Genomic DNA, 20,683 nt, shown 5'->3' with positions numbered 1-20,683 from the left:
TGCGATCCGTTGCCGGACACGAAAAAAGACAAAAAGGAAAAAAAAAAAAAAAAAGTTTGTTTTGCTCTGAATGCTTTCTGTAGGTATAAGTATACGTTTTATTCTATTGTGGATGCTTTCATAGATCTCAACTGAAAGAAGCCATTACACACTCTTTAAAATAATTTCATCTTTATTAGTAAAAATTTATTGAGCAGCTAGACTATATAAAGCACTAGGAAAAGGAAAGTTTGCCATACAAACACTAACCTCAAAACTGCATTTTAATCAGATTAACAGACCATTCCATTAAAAAAAATCAGTAGGAGAATATAGCCATCTCAAATCCTTTTCAGAAAATAGGTGGTGCATTACTTATCAAGTAATGTAAGGGCACTTGATCTGAAAGCCATACAAGTAATATAGACAAAAATTGCTCTAGGAATTAAGGGAAGGAAGAGGTTGTGGCTGATTGGAACATTCAGGGAAGCCTTATTGATGTACCTAGAGACAAGGTTGAGATCATAAGAATTACCTTGGGTGCTTGTTAAAAATATGATTCCTCGGGCCGGCCCGGTGGCGCACTGGATAAGTGCGCCGCTTGGGAGCGTGGCGGCGCTCCCACCCAAGGGTTCAGATCCCACATACAGACCGGCCGCTCACTGGCTGAGCGAGGCGCGGGAGCGACATTGAGGGTTGCAATCCCGTTGCCGGTTCCCGGTCCGGTGCGGGGGCAACACTGAGGGTTGCGATCCGTTGCCAGACACGGAAAAAGACAAAAAAAAAAAATATATGATTCCTCACATCCAACCTCAGATCAGGAAAGCAGCCTGAGAAGGTGTATTTTTAAATATCCCCTCACTACCACCCCTCTATCCCCGATGATTCTTACTAATAGGAAAGTTTGGTAAATACTGATTTAATTGATCAGAGAGCAAGGATATAAGCAAGGCTTGAAGGTAGGAATATATCTAACTTATTCAGGGCCAATGTTTGAACAGAGCAGGGACTTTTCTTTTTATCTGTGAATAAGTTTTGGAAAGTGGGTGGTGGGTTAGAGGTAAAGTTGTAAAGATAGTTCGAGGTTAATGCCTTCAGTTTTAACTAAGAAATTAGGACATTATCTTGCTGGCAGTGGTTACATATTAAAGTCTTTTCAATCAGGAATTGGCATGTTTACAGTTTTGTTTTGAAACATTAATCTAACAGAGAAACTGAGTGAAATGAAACAATGTGGGAAACGTATATAAATCAGGATTTTTGAAAGCAGAAATGAAGAGAAAAGTGAGGTTCTAAATACTTTTCGAAGGAAGAACTGACAGGATTTGGTGAATGGAAATGGGAGAGACAGAAGTCAATCATAATTTTGTTATATACTTATTTCTTAAAGATGTTGAAAGGAAAGAATATAAATCTCCTTTATTAATATGTATCTTAAAGTTACAAATGGAAAATATGGAAGTGATTTAGTTTTAACAGAAATCATAATTTTAGGGAATACAGTGTACCTGTTATACCACTTACGTTTTTCCTTTTATTTTAGTCATTTATGAATGTTCAGTTTGAATAGTAGAGGGTTTTTTTGTTCACTTTTGTATACCTCAACAGACCTTTGTGCATGCCATGCATATAGTGGGCACTATAGAAATTCTTGTTAAATAATGGGCACTAGATAAATACTTGTTAAGTAATAAATTAAATTGTTTTAATTCTTGAATATCATTTTAAAGATCTCTAGGGAAAAGAATAAGTGGTCAATTTTAGTAACCTTGTAAATTGAAATTGTAGTTACATTGCTGTTACACCTGTTTCAATCTTTGATGTTCCTAACTGCAGAGTCGAAGGAAGCAGTAAAATACAGTATCATATAGAGCAACAGCAGCAACAAATGTGGAATTCAACTAGGACACCCAATCTTGTAAAACATTCTCCATCCGAAGATAAGATGTCCCGAGCATCTCCAATGGATGATATTGAAAGAGGTAAAATCTAAGTGTATATAATGTCCCTTTACAAGAGATAATTAAGAAATCTAAAGTGAAATTTTTTACTTTAGCAGTGGGACTAACTATAAACTTTTAATGAGAGTATAATACTTTTTGTAATTATGCACATTTTGGGGGCAAGCATGTATCAAGGTAATTTAGGGTATTATGTAAGAAAGAAAATATGAAAGACAATATGTCACCAAACCTATAGGAAAGTGAGGAGATGAAGTAAGCAGAAACAGCAGACAGAATCTTCTGAATTGCTGCTTACTTCTCAACAGGAAGGCATTTATAGGAAAGGAAGGCATTTCCTTTTGAAAGTAAGAAAATTTAACTCTCCATTTTTTTCCTAGCCATAGTTTGATTTTTGATGTTGTAGTAATTGTGGCAGCAGTGAGACCCTAGTCACCAGAGTATATTTGCTTCTACACTTTGCCTTCATAGTTTGCACATAGCTGTCCAATTTCACTAGCCTCCTTCTAGGCCCAATACAGTATTCATTCCCTAATGAATTAGTACTCCCTGTACAAACAGTAAGAAAAACATAAGCCCAGAACCCTTGTTGGAACAAAACATCTCAAATTTTATTTATGCATGTCTCCTTCCAAAATGAATTTCAATTGTGATGTCATTATATACATGTATACAATAAAGTTCTGGAACAGAAAATCAAGATACTAAAGGGGAGGAGAAAATAAATTTGCTAATTATTAAAACATTAAATTTAACTCTGAGCTTCCTAGTCATGAAGACAAAAATGAAGATACAGTGTGTTATGTAATAGACAAGTTCCAAAGAATCAGACTCTTTCCTGCTACTAAACTTTAAGAAGAATTCATTATATGGAACCTGTCCTAGAGAGCATTAAACTATAGTATCCTCAATAATAATTTTACAGTGCAAGTAGAAGTTCCTGTGTGTGACAATTTTTTAGCAAAGACCTTAATAAAAGCATTGTACTGAAGCATAACTCAGGGAAAAGTGAGTTTATATTGGATAAGTTAATGTAATCCAAGCATAAAGCTTTCTTGTTCTAACGTTGTATGACCATGGAACTTCATCTCCCTTGACATGTTTGTATAGCATGTTCCTTAGACTGTATTCTACAAAATATATTCTGACCCTACTGTGCCACTGACTACTGCTATGACAGTTGAATCATCTTTTCAAATTTATATCTGACAGTTGTACTAGTATTTTTGTAGCTTAGTTATTACATTTTTATCTTTGAGCTATGTGGAATTTGAGTTTGAGAAATAACATAAAGCCTAAGATCTCCCTCCCTCACCCAGAGACAGCATGCTGCTGGGAGTAGCAACAAAGAGAATCATGTCACAATGAGTGGTTGCAGTACTAGAAGTGATCTTCTATACCAGGCCTGAGACTTCCCTCCCCCATCAGAGATTCTGCTTGGCCAGAAGGCACCTGCAAGTGGGAATCCCACCATGACAAGCACTCAGCCTGGGAAGACTGTTCATCCTCCCCTACCTCCTAGACCCCCTCCTCATCCTACCACCCTAAGATTCCTCTCTCCCATCTCAAAACATCTTGAGACTAGGTGGCACTGACAAAGGAGGATCTCACCATAATAAGCACTTCGCTGGGAAGCACTTTTCATTTCCCCATGTATGTCTCCCTCCCCTCCCCCACAAAGCAGGGAAGCCAGCCACAAAAAATTGCCCAGCCCAGGAAGCACTCTTCATCCTATTGAGCCAGAGACTCCGTTTCCCCACCTTTAGGCACCAGACTTCCCTGCCTAGTGAAGTTTTTTCTTTCCTTCAGATAGCACCAACAGGGACCAGTGGGGATCCTAGTTGCTGGAGATTTATTGAGAAGACCAAGACAGTACTGCAAAAGCACTGAAAATTAGATTGCTGTTTGAACCATGGCCCACAAAAATAGGCAAAGATCTGCATACTAAACCTAAATGGGGTTACTGTCTACTAAAATAAACAAATTAAATAGGATACAGATCTCCCCTAGCTTGAAAACCAAAATGTCCAAGGTATAATAGAAAATTACTTGTCATACTGTAAATCAAGAAAATTACAATTTGAGAAAAGAATCAGTTGACACCAAGATGAATCAGGTGTTAGAATCATCTGATGATGACTTTAAAACAACTATCACAAATATGATTTAATTACAAATTTTCTTGAAACAAATGAAAAAATTGAAAATGACATCAAAGTAATAGAAGTTTTAAGCAAGAATCAAATGGAAATTATAGAACTGGCAAATACAACCATAACAATAACAACAAAAAACTCACTGGTTGGGCTCAATGCTGGAGAGTAGATAGATCAGTGAACTTGAGGATTTAAAGAATTCACCTTATCTGAAAACAGAAAATAGACTGAAACAAAATGAACAGAGCCCCAGGGATCTGTGGAAGAATGATAGAAGATCCAACATGTGTATCATTGGAGTCTCAGAGGAGAAGGAGAGTAAAGCTAAAAGAGTATTTAAAGAAACAATGCCTGAAAACTTCTGAAGTTTCATGAAAGACAAACCCATAGATTCAAGAAGCTGAGCAACCCCCAAATATTACAAACCCAAAGAAATCCACACCAAGATACATCATAATTAAACTTCAGAAAACTAAAAGCAAAAGGAAAAAAAAAAGTTGAAAATAAGAGAGAAATGACACATTACTTGTAGAAGAACACCATTTAAATAACATCAGATTTCACATCTGAAGCCATGGAGGCCAGAAGGAAGAAGTGCTAAAAGAAATGTCAGTCTATATCTGCCAATTCTCTATACTTGTAGAAGAACACCATTTAAATAACATCAGATTTCACATCTGAAGCCATGGAGGCCAGAAGGAAGAAGTGCTAAAAGAAATGTCAGTCTATATCTGCCAAAATTCTATATCTGCCAAAGTGATTCTTCAGTAATAAGGGGGAAATAGCCTTCCTCAGAAAGGAAAACTAAAATAATTTGTTGCTAGAACATACATTACCCTCTCTGAAGCCATGGAGGCCAGAAGGAAGAAGTGCTAAAAGAAATGTCAGTCTATATCTGCCAATTCTCTATCTGCCAAAGTGATTCTTCAGTAATAAGGGGGAAATAGCCTTCCTCAGAAAGGAAAACTAAAATAATTTGTTGCTAGAACATTACCCTTAAATATTGGCTGTAGAAAGTTATTCAAACAGAAAAGAAATGATAAAAGAAGGAATCTTGGAGCATCAGGAAGGGAGGAAAGAACAGAAGAAAGAGCAGACATATCAATAATATAATGGATTATGGTTTCCCTCATGACTTTTCTACATCACATGTGTTAATTGAAACAAAAATTATAAAACCTTCTGATACTCAAGACAATGATATTTTAAAGTGGAGGGGGAAAAAAGAGACCCATACGAAAGTGACTTTTTCACACCTTATTCAAATAAAGCATTGACAAATCATGGGTGAATATTAAAATCAATGAAGTTGAAAGCCAGTAGAGAAAATCAATGAAACAAAAATGGAGTTCATCAAAAAATTAATACTGTTGATAAACGTCTAGTAAGACTAACATTAAAAAGACCCCAGAAGATACAAATCACTAATATCAGGAATATAATGTGCACTCTGTAATCTAATCAGGAGAGTAATGAGTTTACTACAGAGTCAGTAGCAGTAAAAGAATTATAAAAGACAATTACAACTTTATGCTCATAAATTTGACAATTTAGAAGAAATGGACAAATTCTTCAAAAGCTAAAAACTACCAAAACTCAACCAAGACGAAGTAAACAATCTGAATAGTCCTATAAACATTAAAGACATTGAACGGGTAATTTAAAAGTGCCCAAAAGAGAAATAGCCAGGTCCAGATTGTTTCACTGGTGAAGTCTGCCAAACGTTTAAAGAGATTTAATACCAATTTTAACATCTCTTCCAGAAAACAGAAAAGGAGGGAACATTTCTAAGTTCATTTCATGAGGCTAATATTACCTGAATGCAAAAGCAGATAAAGACAGTACAAGAAAAAACTGTAGACCAATATTTTTCATAAACTTAAACTCAAAAATCCTCAAGGAAATATTAACAAATTGAATCCAACGTTGTGTGAAAAGTATTATACAACATGACCAAGACAACATTACTGTTTTCATGTTGCTTATATTTGGGAGTGTGGATGAAGGTGGGGAGAGACAACAAGTAAACAAGGAAATAAATATCAAAATGAAATTCAGAAATAATTGTCTTGAAGAAAATAAAACAAGGAAATGGGGGTTAGAAAGGAAGGAACCCTTTTAGGTTACATTTAAACTGATATGAGAAGGAGCCAGCCTTCTAGAGATCTCAAATCTCCTGAAAAGACACTATTAATACAGTGAAAAGGCAGCAAAGGAAACAATCAACAGAGTGATAAGACAACCTGCAGAATGGGAGAAAATATTTGCGAACTATGCATCTGACAAGAGATTCATATCCAGAATATACAAGGAACCCAAATCGCTTAGTAATAAAACAAATAATCCAATTAAAAATGGGCAAAGGAACTGAGCAGACATTTTTCAGAAGAAGATACAAATGGCCAACAGGTACATGAAAAAATCCTAACCATCATTAAGCATCAGGGAAATGCAAATCAAAACCACACTGAGATATTATCTCACCCCAGATAGACTGGCTGTAATAAAAAAGAGAGAGAATAACAAATGCTGGCAAGGATGTGGAGAAAGGGGAACCCTTCTACGCTGTTGGTAGGACTGTAAATTAGTATAGCCATTATGGAAAACAGTATTGAGGTTTCTCCAACAACTACAGATAGAACTACCATATGATTCAGCAATTCATCGTGTTGAAGGTATACCTTTACTCCCATGTTTATCATAGCTCTATTTACAATAGCCAAGTTATGGAATGAACCTAAATGTCCATCGATAGAAGACTAGATAAGGAAAATGTGGTGTGTATACACAATGGGGTACTAACTCAGCCATAAAAAAGAATGAAACTGCCATTCATAGCAACATGGATGAATCTAGAGAAAATTATGTTAAGTGAAATAAGCCAGGCACAGAAAGAGAAATTCCACTTGTCCTCATTCATAAGTGGGAGTGAAGTAAGGGAGGGAGGGAGGGAGGAAGGAAGGAAGAATTATGTTAAGTGAAATAAGCCAGGCACAGAAAGAGAAATTCCACTTGTCCTCATTCATAAGCGGGAGTGAAGTAAGGGAGGGAGGGAGGGAGGAAGGAAGGAAGAAAGAAAGGAACGAAGGACGATTACAATAATACATTGAACTTTCAGAAGGGAAGAACAGAACTGTGGTTACTAGAGATGGGAAAGGGGGAGGAGGGGGAGTGAGAATTTGGTTAATATACACACAGAATGATTACATATTGTAATGATGAATATGCTAATTATCCTGATTTGATCATCACATATAATACAAAAGTATTGATAGTCAACTCTGTACCCCACAAATATAGATTATCAAACAGGTTTTAATAAAATAATTTTGAACTGGGAAAAGCTAAAAAGAGTAAAATAGCTTTATCGAGGTATAATTGACATACAATAAACTATACATATTTAAAGTGTAAAAAATAAAAATAAGGGCCGGCCCGGTGGCGCATTGGATAGTGTGCCGCTTGGGAGCGCAGTGGCGCTCCCGCCGAGGGTTCGGATCCCATGTGGAGACCGGTTCCCGCTCACTGGCTGAGCGCGGAGCGGGCGCAGCACCGAGGGTTGCGATCCCGTTGCTGGTCCCTGGTACAGGCACGACACCGAGGGTTGCGATCCCGTTACCGGTCAGTAAAAAAAAAGACAAAAAGGAAAAAAAAAATAAAAAATAAAAATAAAAATAATAAATAAAGTGGAAAGGTTAGCTACAGATTTGGCGGGACTTGGAGGAAATATTTACAATTCATATATCTGACAAAGGACTCATAGCCAGAAGAACTAGCTATGAAGATCTCTTACAAATCAGTAAAAAAGAACCAAATTCAAAAAGAGACAAAAGATTTGGGGAGGGATTTCACAAAAGAAGATATCTAAATGGTCAATCAGCATATGAAAAACTGCTTCATATCATCACTTATCAGAGAAGTGAAAATTACAACTACAATGAGGTACTGTTGTGTACTGTATTAGTCTGTTTCTGTTGCTTGTAACAGAATACCTGAAACTGGGTAACTTATAAAGGAATGAAATTTATTTCTTACAGTTTTGGAGGCTGGGAGGTCCAGAGTGCAGGGAACATATCTGGTGAGGGTCTTCTATGTGGTGACTCTCTATAGCAACTCAGGATGTTGCATCATGAGAGAAATGGCATGAGCAAGAGTGCTAACATTCTCACTTGCTCTCCTTGTAAAGCCATCAGAACCACACCCATGATAACTCATTACTTCATGAATGGATTAATCACCTCTCAAAGGCCCCACCTTTTAGTTACCATAGTCAGATTTCCCACCTTCTTAACACTGTTACAGTGGGGATCAAGCTTCAGTGAATTTGGGGGTGGGGGGACATTCAATCCACAGCATGCATCCATCACTGTAGGTAAAACTCAGATGACTCATATACCAAGTGTGTGTGCCAAGGTTGGGGAAGATATGAAGCATCTGTGACTCTCCTATATTGCTGGTAGGATTGTAAAACCACTTTGAAAACTGGAGGTTTTTAATGAAGTTGAACTTAGCCCTATCCAACGAGTCAGTGGTTTCCCTCCTAACGTTCTACCCAAGAGAAATGTGTGCATATATACAGAAAAAGACATGCAGAAGAATTTTCATAACAGCTTTATTCATAATATCCAAAAACTGAAAACCTAAATATCCATAAACAGAAAGTGGTGAATCAACTTGTGGTTTATTTATTCAATGGACTATCATAGCACTAGAGAAGAATGAACTACAGGTTCATTTAATAGCATGAAAGAATATCAAAAACATGTTGATGAAAGTAGGCAGATACAAAAAAGTACATGCTGAGTGAATCCATATATGTGAAGTTCAAGAACAGACAAAAATCTTTGGCAGTAGAAGTCAAAATGGTGGGTATTGATTGGAAAAGAACACAGGAGAACATTTATGGGGATGGAAATGTTATATATTTTTATCTCAGTGGTGAATGCACAGGTTATATACATGCTGAAATTCATCTAGCTGTGCATTTTTCTATATGTAAATTATGTATTAAACCAAGAAAGATCTGGGTGAAGAAAATACCAGAGGAAACAGTTAGTGCAAAGAACTTAGGATGAAAATGGATTTGATGTGGTCAAATAATAGAAAGCAAGCCAGTGTGTCTAAATAGGGAGAATGAGGGAGTAGGCTAGAAATTATCAGTTATCTTAATATAGCAGTGCACTAAGATGATATTAAATGGAAATGTGTGTTAACTGAGTATATTATTCACTTAGGTGAACAAAATGTTTTAATTCAAAAAATTCTATTTGACATTTGTATTAAGTACTAGAAAAATATTGACGTTGGCTCTGCCATTAAATAGCTGATAACTTTTGGCCTTTCTGGACCTTTGTTTCCTCGTTTGTTAAATTATGAAGTTTATCTAAATGGTAGGTAAAGACCATAATTTTGTGTCTTTCCAACCATAATTTCGTGACCGGCAACGGATCGCAACCCTCAGTGTCACTCCCGTACCGGACCGGGACCGGCAACGGGATCGCAACCCTCGGTGCTGCACCCGCACCTCGCTCAGCCAGTGAGCGGCTGGTCTGTATGTGGGATCCGAACCCTCGGCGGGAGCGTCGCCGCGCTCCCAAGTGGCGCACTGTAGCAGTGCGCCACCGGGCCAACCCTATAACACCATTCTTTACCCAGCTGAGCTAACCAGCCAGTCCCAAAGTTTATTAAATTTATTTATTTAATATATATATATATTATTTATTTAACCTATCTATTCATTTCTGTTTTATTTTCAGAACTGAAGGCAGAAGCTAGTCTAATGGACCAGATGAGTAGTTGTGATAGTTCTTCAGATTCCAAAAGTTCATCAGCTTCAAGTAGTGAGGATAGTTCTACTGACTCAGAAGATGAAGAGTGCAGATCCTCTCCTTCTGATCCAGGGAATTGTGTCTCAGGACATCCTACCATGTCCTCCATGCCACAATACAGGATTCCTGATACAGGTGTTGGTCATTATAGATTTCAGGACAACAGTGGCCTTCTGATGAATACTTTAAGTAAGTATATATAAACATGAGTCATTGGAAAAGTAAGAATCTACAATGGAGCCATATTGATTATGATTTAAAATTTGGGTAAAGAGAAAGACTCCTATTTTTATGTATTTGACACTATTCATCATTACCTTTTTCTTGAATTATTCATTTTCTTTTTTTTTTTTGTCTTTTTGTCTTTTTCCGTGTCCGGCAACGGATCGCAACCCTCAGTGTTGCTCCCGCGCCTCGCTCAGCCAGTGAGCGGGAACCGGTCTGTATATGGGATCCGAACCCTCGGGCGGGAGCGCCGCCGTGCTTCCCAAGCGGCGCACTATCCAGTGCGCCACCGGGCCGGCCCGAATTATTCATTTTCTTTTGACATAATGCTTTCTTGGTTTTTGACACTCTGACATAGTACCTTCTTGGTTTTTCTCTTATATCTCTAGATACTCTTCTCTCTCTTTCCTTTGCAGCTTAATAATCTGTTCAGTTAATAGAGTTGGAGTTCCTCAGACATATTCCTGGGTCTTTTATTCTCTTTATTCTCTACATTTTCTCTCGATAATCTCGTCCATGTTTCTGTTGCAGTCAATACTTATGCATAGATAATTTGCAGATTTATATTTCTGATTCAGACCTCTAACCCAGACCTCTCAGCTCTAGACACATATGTTCAACATCATCTCCTAGTAAAAGGCACTTCAAATTCGCTTTGTCCAAAACCAACTCATAATCTTTGGTTCACTGTGTTTTCTCTTAGTGAAAGGCAGCATTCATCTAACTGTGCAAACCAGAAGCCTAATTGCATTCACTGGTTGAGTTCCTCTCCCTCTTTATAGTGTAGCCAATCCTTCACCAAGTCCTGTTGATTTTTGCTCCTAAATATTTCTCAAATTCATCTACTTCTCTGCATCTCCACCACTATCATCCTAGTTCAACTTACAGTTATTTATTGCTTTAACTCTTCCAGTGACCTGACTTTTTCACTCCTTATCTATTCAAGCCCTTTTTTGATCCATTATGTGCATTGTAGTCATATTGATTTTTTCCATAATTTAAATATAATTTGTCACCTCTCCTGCTTTAAACTTTTCAATAGCTTGTAATTTCTTTCAGGATAGAGATGAAATAACTTAACATAATGGTCTTGCTCTTTTCTTTTATAGGAACACTTGCCTTCTTTTTGCCACTATACTCAAATACTTTTCATCTACCTCATGGTTCTTATACATGCTATGCTTTTAGCCAGAAACACTTCCTTATTTCCAGGTACTTAATTTTTCTTCTTTAGATTGCAGTTCAAAGTTTACTTTCTCATGGAAGCCTTTCTTCACCTTCCTGAAAAAATCATATTCTCCTTTTTGTAGACCCTTAGAGAATCAGATATGTCTTCTTTACATTAATTGTGATAATTGTAAATTTACATTTATTTTTGTGGTTTGCTTTTTTTATTCTAGAGTATAAGCTCCATGAGGACAGGGGATCTTTTTTATTTTGTTTATCATTGAACACTAGCATGTAGTGAAGTACCAGATGCATAGTAGATGCTCGATAAGTATTTTTTAGGAAAGGCATGCAGATTAATACTCCCTGGGGAAAATGGGATTTTCTGTATGTTACTGTGTTAATTAGTCAGTAAGCATCTAGGAAAGATTGACTAGCTCCAGTCTAATAACAGGACTAAATTCAGATGGGAGGAGACAAGATTGAGTAGCAGAGAATTAGAGTAAAACTACAAGGAAAGATCTTTTGAACTTCCAGCTATTTAGTGTTGTTATTCCTTACTTGGGCAGTAAAGTTGGAACAGCTGATTTCTTGAATGGCCAGGGGAACATGGAGAAAACTCGGTTTGATTGGATTGAATGAGATGCTGAGTAAAAGGATCATTTTGTCAGAAAATACTGAGTTGTATAGTAAATTGAGCACATGACTAGGAATCAGAATATCTATATTATATGTCTGACTTCCTTATTAGTTATGTAATCAATAACAATTCACTTAACTTTCCTGGAGCTTCAGTTTCCTCATTGAAAGTGGAGGTCATATTGCCTTGTAGAATTTTGAAGAAGTTCTGGTGATTTTATGTTTCAGAATTTCCTAAACTCTAAGAGTAGTTTTCTGGTACAGTAGGCACAGTGAATTTATGTTTTAAAAACTTCCTCTATGCCAAACACATAGAAACAATGGATGAAGTATAAAAAGATAAAAACCAGACATGGCCAAGATCAAATATAAGATAAATATCTCCATAGACAAGAACTGGAACACAAACACAAAACAGTGGACTTAGTGGAGCTGAAGCCATTGGCTCTGAGTTCAAAAGGAGGTGGTAGTGTTAAGAAGCTTAATACTTTCAGGAAAAGGTAGCTTACAGGTGTTTGATACAATTTTGGGAACCTGAGTCATGCCTTCTATTTGAAGCCAGAGAATGTAGATTGGGGGAAAGGAGAAGGATTTGGAAGGATTGGTGGAGATGAAGATATTCTTCAGTTAATAAAAGGAGACTCTGGGGGCTGGCTGGTTAGCTCACTTGGTTACAGCGTGGTGCTAATAACAACAAGGTCAAGGGTTCAGATCTCCATACCAGCCAGCTTCCAAAAAATAAGAATAAAAAAAAAATTAAAGGAGACTGGAAAAAATGGCTGTTTACATACTGACTGAGGCTATAATTTTTTAGAAGGTATAGGTATAGGGTCTGTAGAGCCTTGCTACCCATTGGCTCCTTGAAGGGATCAGCCATATCTTTAATATACCCAGAGGGTAGCAATCTCTAAATGTGATTATGAAACTTGTTTCTGATAAGGGGCTCAGAGGACTACACTAGGTAAAGGGAACCAAAAAGCCCTGTCAGAGTGGTGTGAAGATAAATAGAAAAATAGAAACTTCCCACTCAAAATAAGCAAACAGGACTGGCCAGTTAGTTCATGTGGTTAGAGCCTCATAACACCAAGGTCATGGGCTCAGATCCCCAAACCAGCCAGCTGACAGAAATAAAAATAAAACAAATAATAAGGAAACATAATTCTAAAACATCAGAATAAAGTCTAATGCTATGAATGTCAGCCGGCAAAATTAACAGTTGGAACAGAGATTCTTTCCAAATGAAAATCTTTTTTACAGAACAGCTAAAGACAAAGACATTTAAAGAAGTATGCTGAAAATCTTCAAAGAGCTAAATGAAGAAATAACTTTAAAAATAAGTATAAAACAAAGCCAAGCAGAAATGGAACAAAATCTAATAGATTTTTAAAAATTATCAGTTAGAAAGCCTAGTCATTGAATTGTTTTAAAAAAATCAGTAAATGGGAAACACTATAGACTGGAGACAGCTAAAGAATGAATTAGTGAAATGAAAGATAATACTGAGGAACTATCCCAGAACACAACACAAGAGACAGAAAAATAAAATGAGAGAGCAATTCGTGGATGAGGATAGGGAGAGAAGATTAAACATTTTGCAATAGGAATTCCAGGAAAGAATGGAAGGGATAGTATGAAAACTCAATTCTGAGAGTGTTCTGGAAATGAGGAAAGCTATGAATCTTTACTCCAGCTAATAAGCAGGATAAGTAAAAATAAATCTAGACCTCAGCACACAATAGTGAAACTACAGAACATCAAGGATGAAATGACAACCTTAAAAACTACAGAGAAAAAGAGTACCTACAAAGGAAGAACAGACTGACAGCAGACGCTCCTTAGCTAAATGGATACACCTGAAGATGGGGGAGACCTATCTTCAAAGTGTGGAAGGAAAGTAATTCTAGCTAGAGTTTTATACCTAGCTACAGCGTCATTCAAGGGTAAAATGCTTTTCAAGCACACAAACAAAGAGAGTTTACTGTCTATAGAACTTAGTAAATGTGCTTTTAAAGGGTATTCTTCAGCAGAGAGAAAAGTGAAAATAGAAGCAAAGTGTGGGATATGAGAAACAGTAGAGAACAAAGAAATAGATAAAATGTCAGGAAATCTGACTAACCGTTGACCATAAAGCTAACAAGTCAGTTTTGCAATTTGGGCATTTGAAAATTTTTAAGAAGATTAAGGCTAAAACTCCAAATAAATAGTTGCTGAGTGAGAGAGAGAGTATTGAAATGGGTAATTTAAGTGTGCCAAAAACCATGTGATATATAGGAGGAGAATAGAAACATTGAATAGTTATCATCTTTGTTAGATAACTTTGTAGTTAATTATATATCCTAAAATTTTAAGAGTACCATTTAATGAATAAAAATATAATGCACAGCTTCCACATCATCAGTGGGAAAAATAGGGAATATAGAAAACTTTTATCTAATGGAAAGCAAAGGAGAAATGAAAGAAGCGAAGAGATTGATAAACAAAGTAGTAAATATGAAGTGGAAATAAATCCTGATATATCAGCAAACACAAATGCAAAAGGATTAAATCTACCTACTAAAAAACAATTATCAGATTGGATATTTTTTAAAAAGCTATATGCTAATTATAACAAATGTGTCTAAAATAAAACCATATAGATGGAAGATAAAAGGATGGAATAGGAGATGCTAGATAGATGCTAGAGAAGTATGAATCAAAATAAAATCTGATATATTAGAAATAATACTTTAAGGAAAAATGTATTCCTAGAGATAGAGGGTTGCTAAATAAAGACAGAAGTTTCAGTTCATCAGGAGGATAAACAATTCTGAATTTGTATGCATTTAATAGCATATCTTCACCATGTATGCATGTATGTATGGATATACATATGAAAATATGTAGTTATATATGTGTATGTGTATACAACAAAATTTGATAAAAGTAGGAGAAATCAGCAAGTTTCTATCATAGTGGGCGATTTAATGCATCAGTAATCAAGCAGACAAAATTTAGTAAGGGTATAAAGTCTTTCAATACATAATTAACATACCTGTTCTGATAGTAAATACATAGATTCTTACAACCCAAAAATGCAAAACAAGCATTCTTTTAAGGTGCATATGAGGGCTGGCCCGTGGCTCACTCGGGAGAGTGCGGTGCTGATAACACCAAGGCCACGGGTTCAGATCCCATATAGGGATGGCCAGTTAGCTCACTAGGTGAGCGTGGTGCTGACAACACCAAGTCAAGGGTTAAGATCCCCTTACCGGTCATCTTTTAAAAAAAAAAAAAAAGATGCATATGAAACATTACAGAACTTTACCTCCTACTAGGACAAAAGAAATAAAAAATTTCAAAGAATTCATGTTTTACTGACCATATTATGACTATAATACAATGAAAACATAAATAATAAAAAACTGGTTTAAAATATGTAAGTGTTTTTGTTTGTTTTTGGTATCTGGCTGGTACAGGGATCGAACCCTGGGCCTTGGTGTTATCGCACCGTGCTGTAACCAACTCAACTAATCTGCTGGCCCCATAATTTTAGAAATTGCACAGCACATGCCTAATAACTGATATGTTATAAGGAAACTACAGTGAAACTACAAAATTTTTGTAATTGAACAATATAAAAAACTATATCACAGCAATTTTGGGATGCAGTCAAAATGGTACATATAGGGAAATTTATAGCCTCAAAATGTTATTTTAAAAAAATAAATAAATAAATGAGTGAAAGCTCATCTAGAGAAACTGGAAGAACAGTAACATGTTAAACTTAAAGCAGAAAGAAGAAATTAATAAAGATAAGAATAGAAATTAATGTAGATTACAAAGAAACATTAAATTAACAAAACTAAAAATTGTTTCTTTGAAAACTAATAAAACAGACCAACCTTTAACAAGGGCTGATGAAGAAAAAAAAGGCACAAATAAACAAAATTAGGAATGAAAAAGAGGTTAAAATTATAGCAAAAAATATAGTTTTTATTGAGTTATTAGAATTTTACAAAAATTTTATTTTCATTACAAATTTCAGTAAATTTGGCATAGAAATGGATGATTTTTTTGGAGAAAGTATAATTTACCAAATCTGACTCAAAGAGTAAATAAATAGGACAGCATGAATAAACCATTAACAATTAAATTTTTTTTGTTATTCTTTTATCAGTCTAAACAGAGAATTTTATTTATCTGTAAAATTTTATCATTACACAATGTAAACATTTTTTGTGGCCCTTTACCAATTTCTCCCTAACCTCCCCTCCCTCTCCCCTTTTCCCACCTCTGGTGGTGTCAGTTCCATTCTCTCCTTTAAAAAGTTTAAGGAATTAACAATTAAATAATTGAAACCAATCAACATCTCCTCTTCCTCCACTCTCCTATCCCCAAGATATAGAAAAATGAAGATAGTTTTGCAGATGAATTTTAACAAATCTTCAAGAACAAATAATTCTTATCATCTATAAAGTATTTCAGAGAACTGTTTAATTGTTTCATAATTCTAGGATAACCTCAGTAAAAACTAAACAAGAATAAGAGAAAAAACATTGTAGACCAATTTCACTTAAGAATATGAATGCAGGCTGGCCAGTTAGTTCAATTGGTTAGAGTATGGTGTTATACCACCAAGGTCAAGGGTTCGGAACCCCATACCAGCCAGCTGCCCCCGCCAAAAAAGAATATGAATGCAGAATTCCTAAATAAGATATTAACAACCCCGCCAAAAAAGAATATGAATGCAGAATTCCTAAATAAGATATTAACAAATTAAATAACCAGTATACTTGAAACAAGCTAAATTATGACCAAATAAGGATCATTACAGAAATATAGGAAATGTTCATCAAGGCTGGCCAGACAGCTCAGTTGGTGAGAGCATGGTGTTATAACACCGAGGTCAAGGGTTCTGATCCCCACACTGGCCAGCTGCCGAAAACAAAAACAAAGCAAAACAAAAAACCCAGAAATGTTCATCATATGAAGTGGCATCAATGTAATTCACCACATTAACAGATTATAGAAGTAAAACCAAATGACCGTTTCAACAAATTAAGAACAATTATTTGATAAAATTCAGTATTTATTAATTAAACACTTTTATCAAAGATTGAATATAAGAGGATTTTCTTAACTTCCTAAAAGTTAATAACAAAAAGAATTGTGGCAATCACTAATAGAGACTTTAGAAGCATTCCGCATTAAAGTCAGGAACAGGACAAAGGTGACTAATATCATGACTTCTGTTCAGCACTCTGCTGAAGTTTCTAGCAAAAACAATAAAACAAGTAAAGAAATATGACGTAAGAGTTAGAAAGAAGAAATAAAATACTCCTTAGCTGTAGATAATTGTCTGCATAGAAAATCTAAGAGGGCTGGCCCATTAGCTCAGTTGGTTAGAGAGTGATGTTACAAAACCTGGGACAAGGATTTGGATCCTTATACTGGCCATTACATTTCAAACAAAATCCAGTTTATACCATGACCTTCTGGATATCTTTGTGCCCTTTCCAGCCATTCTCTTCCTTATTTATTGTTCTCCAGCCATAGTGGCCTTCTTGCAAGTCAGAGAACACAACAAGCATGCTCCTGCCTTGGACATTTTCACTTGTTTCTTTAGCTTGGACGCTTCTCCCCAATACCCTCCATTTTTTCATGATATTGTCTCTACATTTGGATCTCTGTTCATATGTCACCCCTCAAGAAGGCCTTCCCAACTACCATACCTAAAACAGCACCTTCCACCACTCTCTCCATGCCTACATCTTCATTTTTTCATAGCACTTATCCATACTTGGCATTATATTATCTATTCATTTGTTTACTGTCTGTCTCCCCAATTGGGATGTAAGCTCCATGACTGTGAACACATGGATGAATTACAAAGGAATCAATGATGTTACTCTTGACATGTATTGCTTAATGATTTTGACTGCATTTTAAATAAAAAATTATATAGCATTTTTTTCACTCTTCAGAGTGATACAGTCTGATCTTCTAAACCACACTTCATTTCCTGATGTAATAAATAAGTGGTGTTAAAAAGAAGTGTGATGTTGGTATGTAAAAGAAGACTAAAATAGATGTCAGGTAATACTAAAACTATGTTGAAGTTTGATGGTATATTTTTTCTTTGTGGGCAGTATCAATTATTTGCATTACTAATTATGTGACTGAATTACAGGATAAGCAATCCGGTTACTAATTACAAAATGTTACCTAAACAGAATCACTTTTGGGGTTATATTTTGCATAATATTCATGTTATGCAAAAATAAATATATTAAATATTTAATACAGTTTTGTTACTTTTTTATTTTAGGAAATGATTTGCAGCTGAGTGAATCAGGAAGTGACAGTGATGACTGAAGAAATATTTAGCTATAAACATAAAATTTACAAGGCATGTGTTAATTTATTTTGTATTAAGAATAAAATTCCTAAGACTGAGGAAAATGTGTCTTAACTTTTGATGATAATAGAAAGTATTTTTATTCATAATTTTCAATTGATGATATATTTCTGACCTTTTATTACCAGCATTTTCATGTGTTATCTTCATTTAATCATAAAACCTTTATGAAGTTTGATAAATGAAAAAACAGACTCAGAGGTTAGGTAACTTGCCCCATGTATTGCTAGTTAACAAATGGCAGATCAGGTGTTCTAGAGTCTAAGTTCAGTGCTCTGTTTTACCACACTGCTGTATCCAGTTGTGAAATGTCAAAACTATTGATTTATAATAAATGTCCATGGTTTTAATTATATCTGTGAGTCTTTTCTGTCTAATATTCCTTAAATTGTGGTTTGAAAATATTTTAATTCTTCACACAATTAAGCTATAATTTAGCATAAAGGTGAAGTTAAATAATTATTTTAATGAAACAACTTATCTCTTGCAATATTTTTCATTAATCTATTTTGCTTTTGATAGAAAAATATGCAGTTAAGTGTTAAGGAGATAAATAATCTTTATATTCATAGTATCTTTGAGTTTGGGAACAATAATAAATATTAGATTATAGTTGAAAGCCACTGACCAGCAAGTTCCTTTTTTTAATAAACTATTTTTTAGAGCGGCTTTAGGTTCACTGCAAAATTGAGCAGAAAGCCCAGAGAGTTCCTATGTCTTTTGTCCCTATTATCAGTAGTCCACACCAGAGTGGAATATTTGTTACAATCAATGAACCTACATTGACAAATCTTTATCAACCAGAGTCCATAGTTTATATTTGGATTTACTCTTGATGTGTGTTCTGTGGGGTGTTGTTTTTGTTTTTGCTTTTTTAGCAGCTGGCCGGTACAGGGATCTGAACCCTTGACCTTGGTGTTTCCAACACCACACTCTAACCAAGTAAGCTAACCAGCTAGCCCTAGGGTTTTTGACAAATGTATAATATAGCATTTATCCATCATTGTAGTAACATACAGAATAGTTTCACTGCCCTAAAAATCCTGTGCTCTGCCTATTCATCCCTTCCTCCCTTCTAACCTCTGGGAACCACCAACTTTTTTACTATCTCCATAGTTTTGCTTTTTCCTGAATGCCATATAGTTGCAATCATACAGTATGTAGCCTTTTTAGATTGGCTTCTTTCACTTAATAATATGTATTTGTTTTCCTCCATGTCTTTCATGGCTTGGTAGCTCATTTCTTTTTAAGATATTATTCCATTGTTTGGATGTACCACAGTTTACTTATCCACTTACCTACTGAAGGACATCTTGGTTACTTCCAAATTTTGGCAATTACGAAAAATGTTTTTATTCAATTTCACCTCTTACCATTGGAATTTTCATAGTTACGTTTTTTAAAAAATTCATTAAGTTTTGGTTTTAATCTCCTGATTTCTTTCTCTCTTCTTTTCCCTCTCTAGCTAGCCTACCTTCAGTTAATCTGTTTTCATTTTATTTATATTTTATTCATCAGTACTTAGCTGAGAACTACAACTATGTTATTTGTTACTTAACTAAAGCAAGTTTATACATTTAAAGTAGCTAGTAAAACATGCATGTCATTTTAACATAATAATATACATTATAATGGCTTTTACTGAAAGTTGTTATGCTGAAATTTCTTTTATTAGTGTTGACTACTAGAAATGAGTACATGGTGATATGAGCTGGTCATCTGGCTACATAACATGCATTGTGTTCCCAAACTTCCCTTCCTGCAAACCAACAGCTTATCTTTTCCCCTCCTCATTATTTCCCCCGTAAACGACACATTCTTAAAGACCTTTTTTATGGACTGAAAACCTTGCCTATCATTCTCTATATACCCCTGAAGGTTTTATATAAGTAGCTTAGAGAGGAATGAAATATCTTCTCTGCTTCTGTATCTCCTTATTTGGTACATTGTCGGAGACCAAAATGCCAGGAGCTTGCAGATTAGACAAGTTCTCAGATATGAGGTTCTCTGCCAGAAACATCTGATGATTCTGACATGATTCTAAGTACATACCCTTTTAGTTTGATAGTCTATTCTGAATGGTTTGATTAAATTCATGATAATAGCATGCAACCAGGAAAAATTAGTTGGCTACAAAGGAACAAAAATCGAAGGGCTTTGAACTATTTCACGATACTAAAACTCTAGAGGTAATAAAGCTGTTTCTGTACAAGAATATGAGTGTGACCTATGAATTATGTATTCATCAAATGTCATCCATACTTTGGTCAGAAGGTATTCTTAGGTCAGAATTCTGGAATTATATCATTCATATACCATTACTATAGTAAT

At 35.4% G+C, this 20,683-nt stretch overlaps 1 protein-coding gene across 1 annotated transcript in view; it reads left to right on the top strand.

Annotated features, from left to right (window-relative positions):
• Nucleotides 1-18,707, top strand: part of EAF2 (ELL associated factor 2) — a 41,851-nt gene extending 23,144 nt beyond the window's left edge. Inside the window, exons 4-6 of the mRNA XM_008564833.1 lie at nucleotides 1,816-1,961; nucleotides 9,853-10,113; nucleotides 18,263-18,707. Of these exons, the coding sequence (XP_008563055.1) occupies nucleotides 1,816-1,961; nucleotides 9,853-10,113; nucleotides 18,263-18,309 (454 nt within the window). The 3' untranslated portion in view covers nucleotides 18,310-18,707. The remainder of the gene's footprint in view (nucleotides 1-1,815; nucleotides 1,962-9,852; nucleotides 10,114-18,262) is intronic.
• The last annotated feature ends 1,976 nt before the right edge of the window (nucleotides 18,708-20,683 follow it).

Source organism: Galeopterus variegatus, unplaced genomic scaffold (genome assembly GCF_000696425.1).
Source record: "Galeopterus variegatus unplaced genomic scaffold, G_variegatus-3.0.2 Scaffold192, whole genome shotgun sequence".
Classification (NCBI taxonomy): domain Eukaryota; kingdom Metazoa; phylum Chordata; class Mammalia; order Dermoptera; family Cynocephalidae; genus Galeopterus; species Galeopterus variegatus.
Note: the sequence above shows the minus strand (reverse complement) of the source record. Positions and strands in the feature narration are given on the sequence as shown.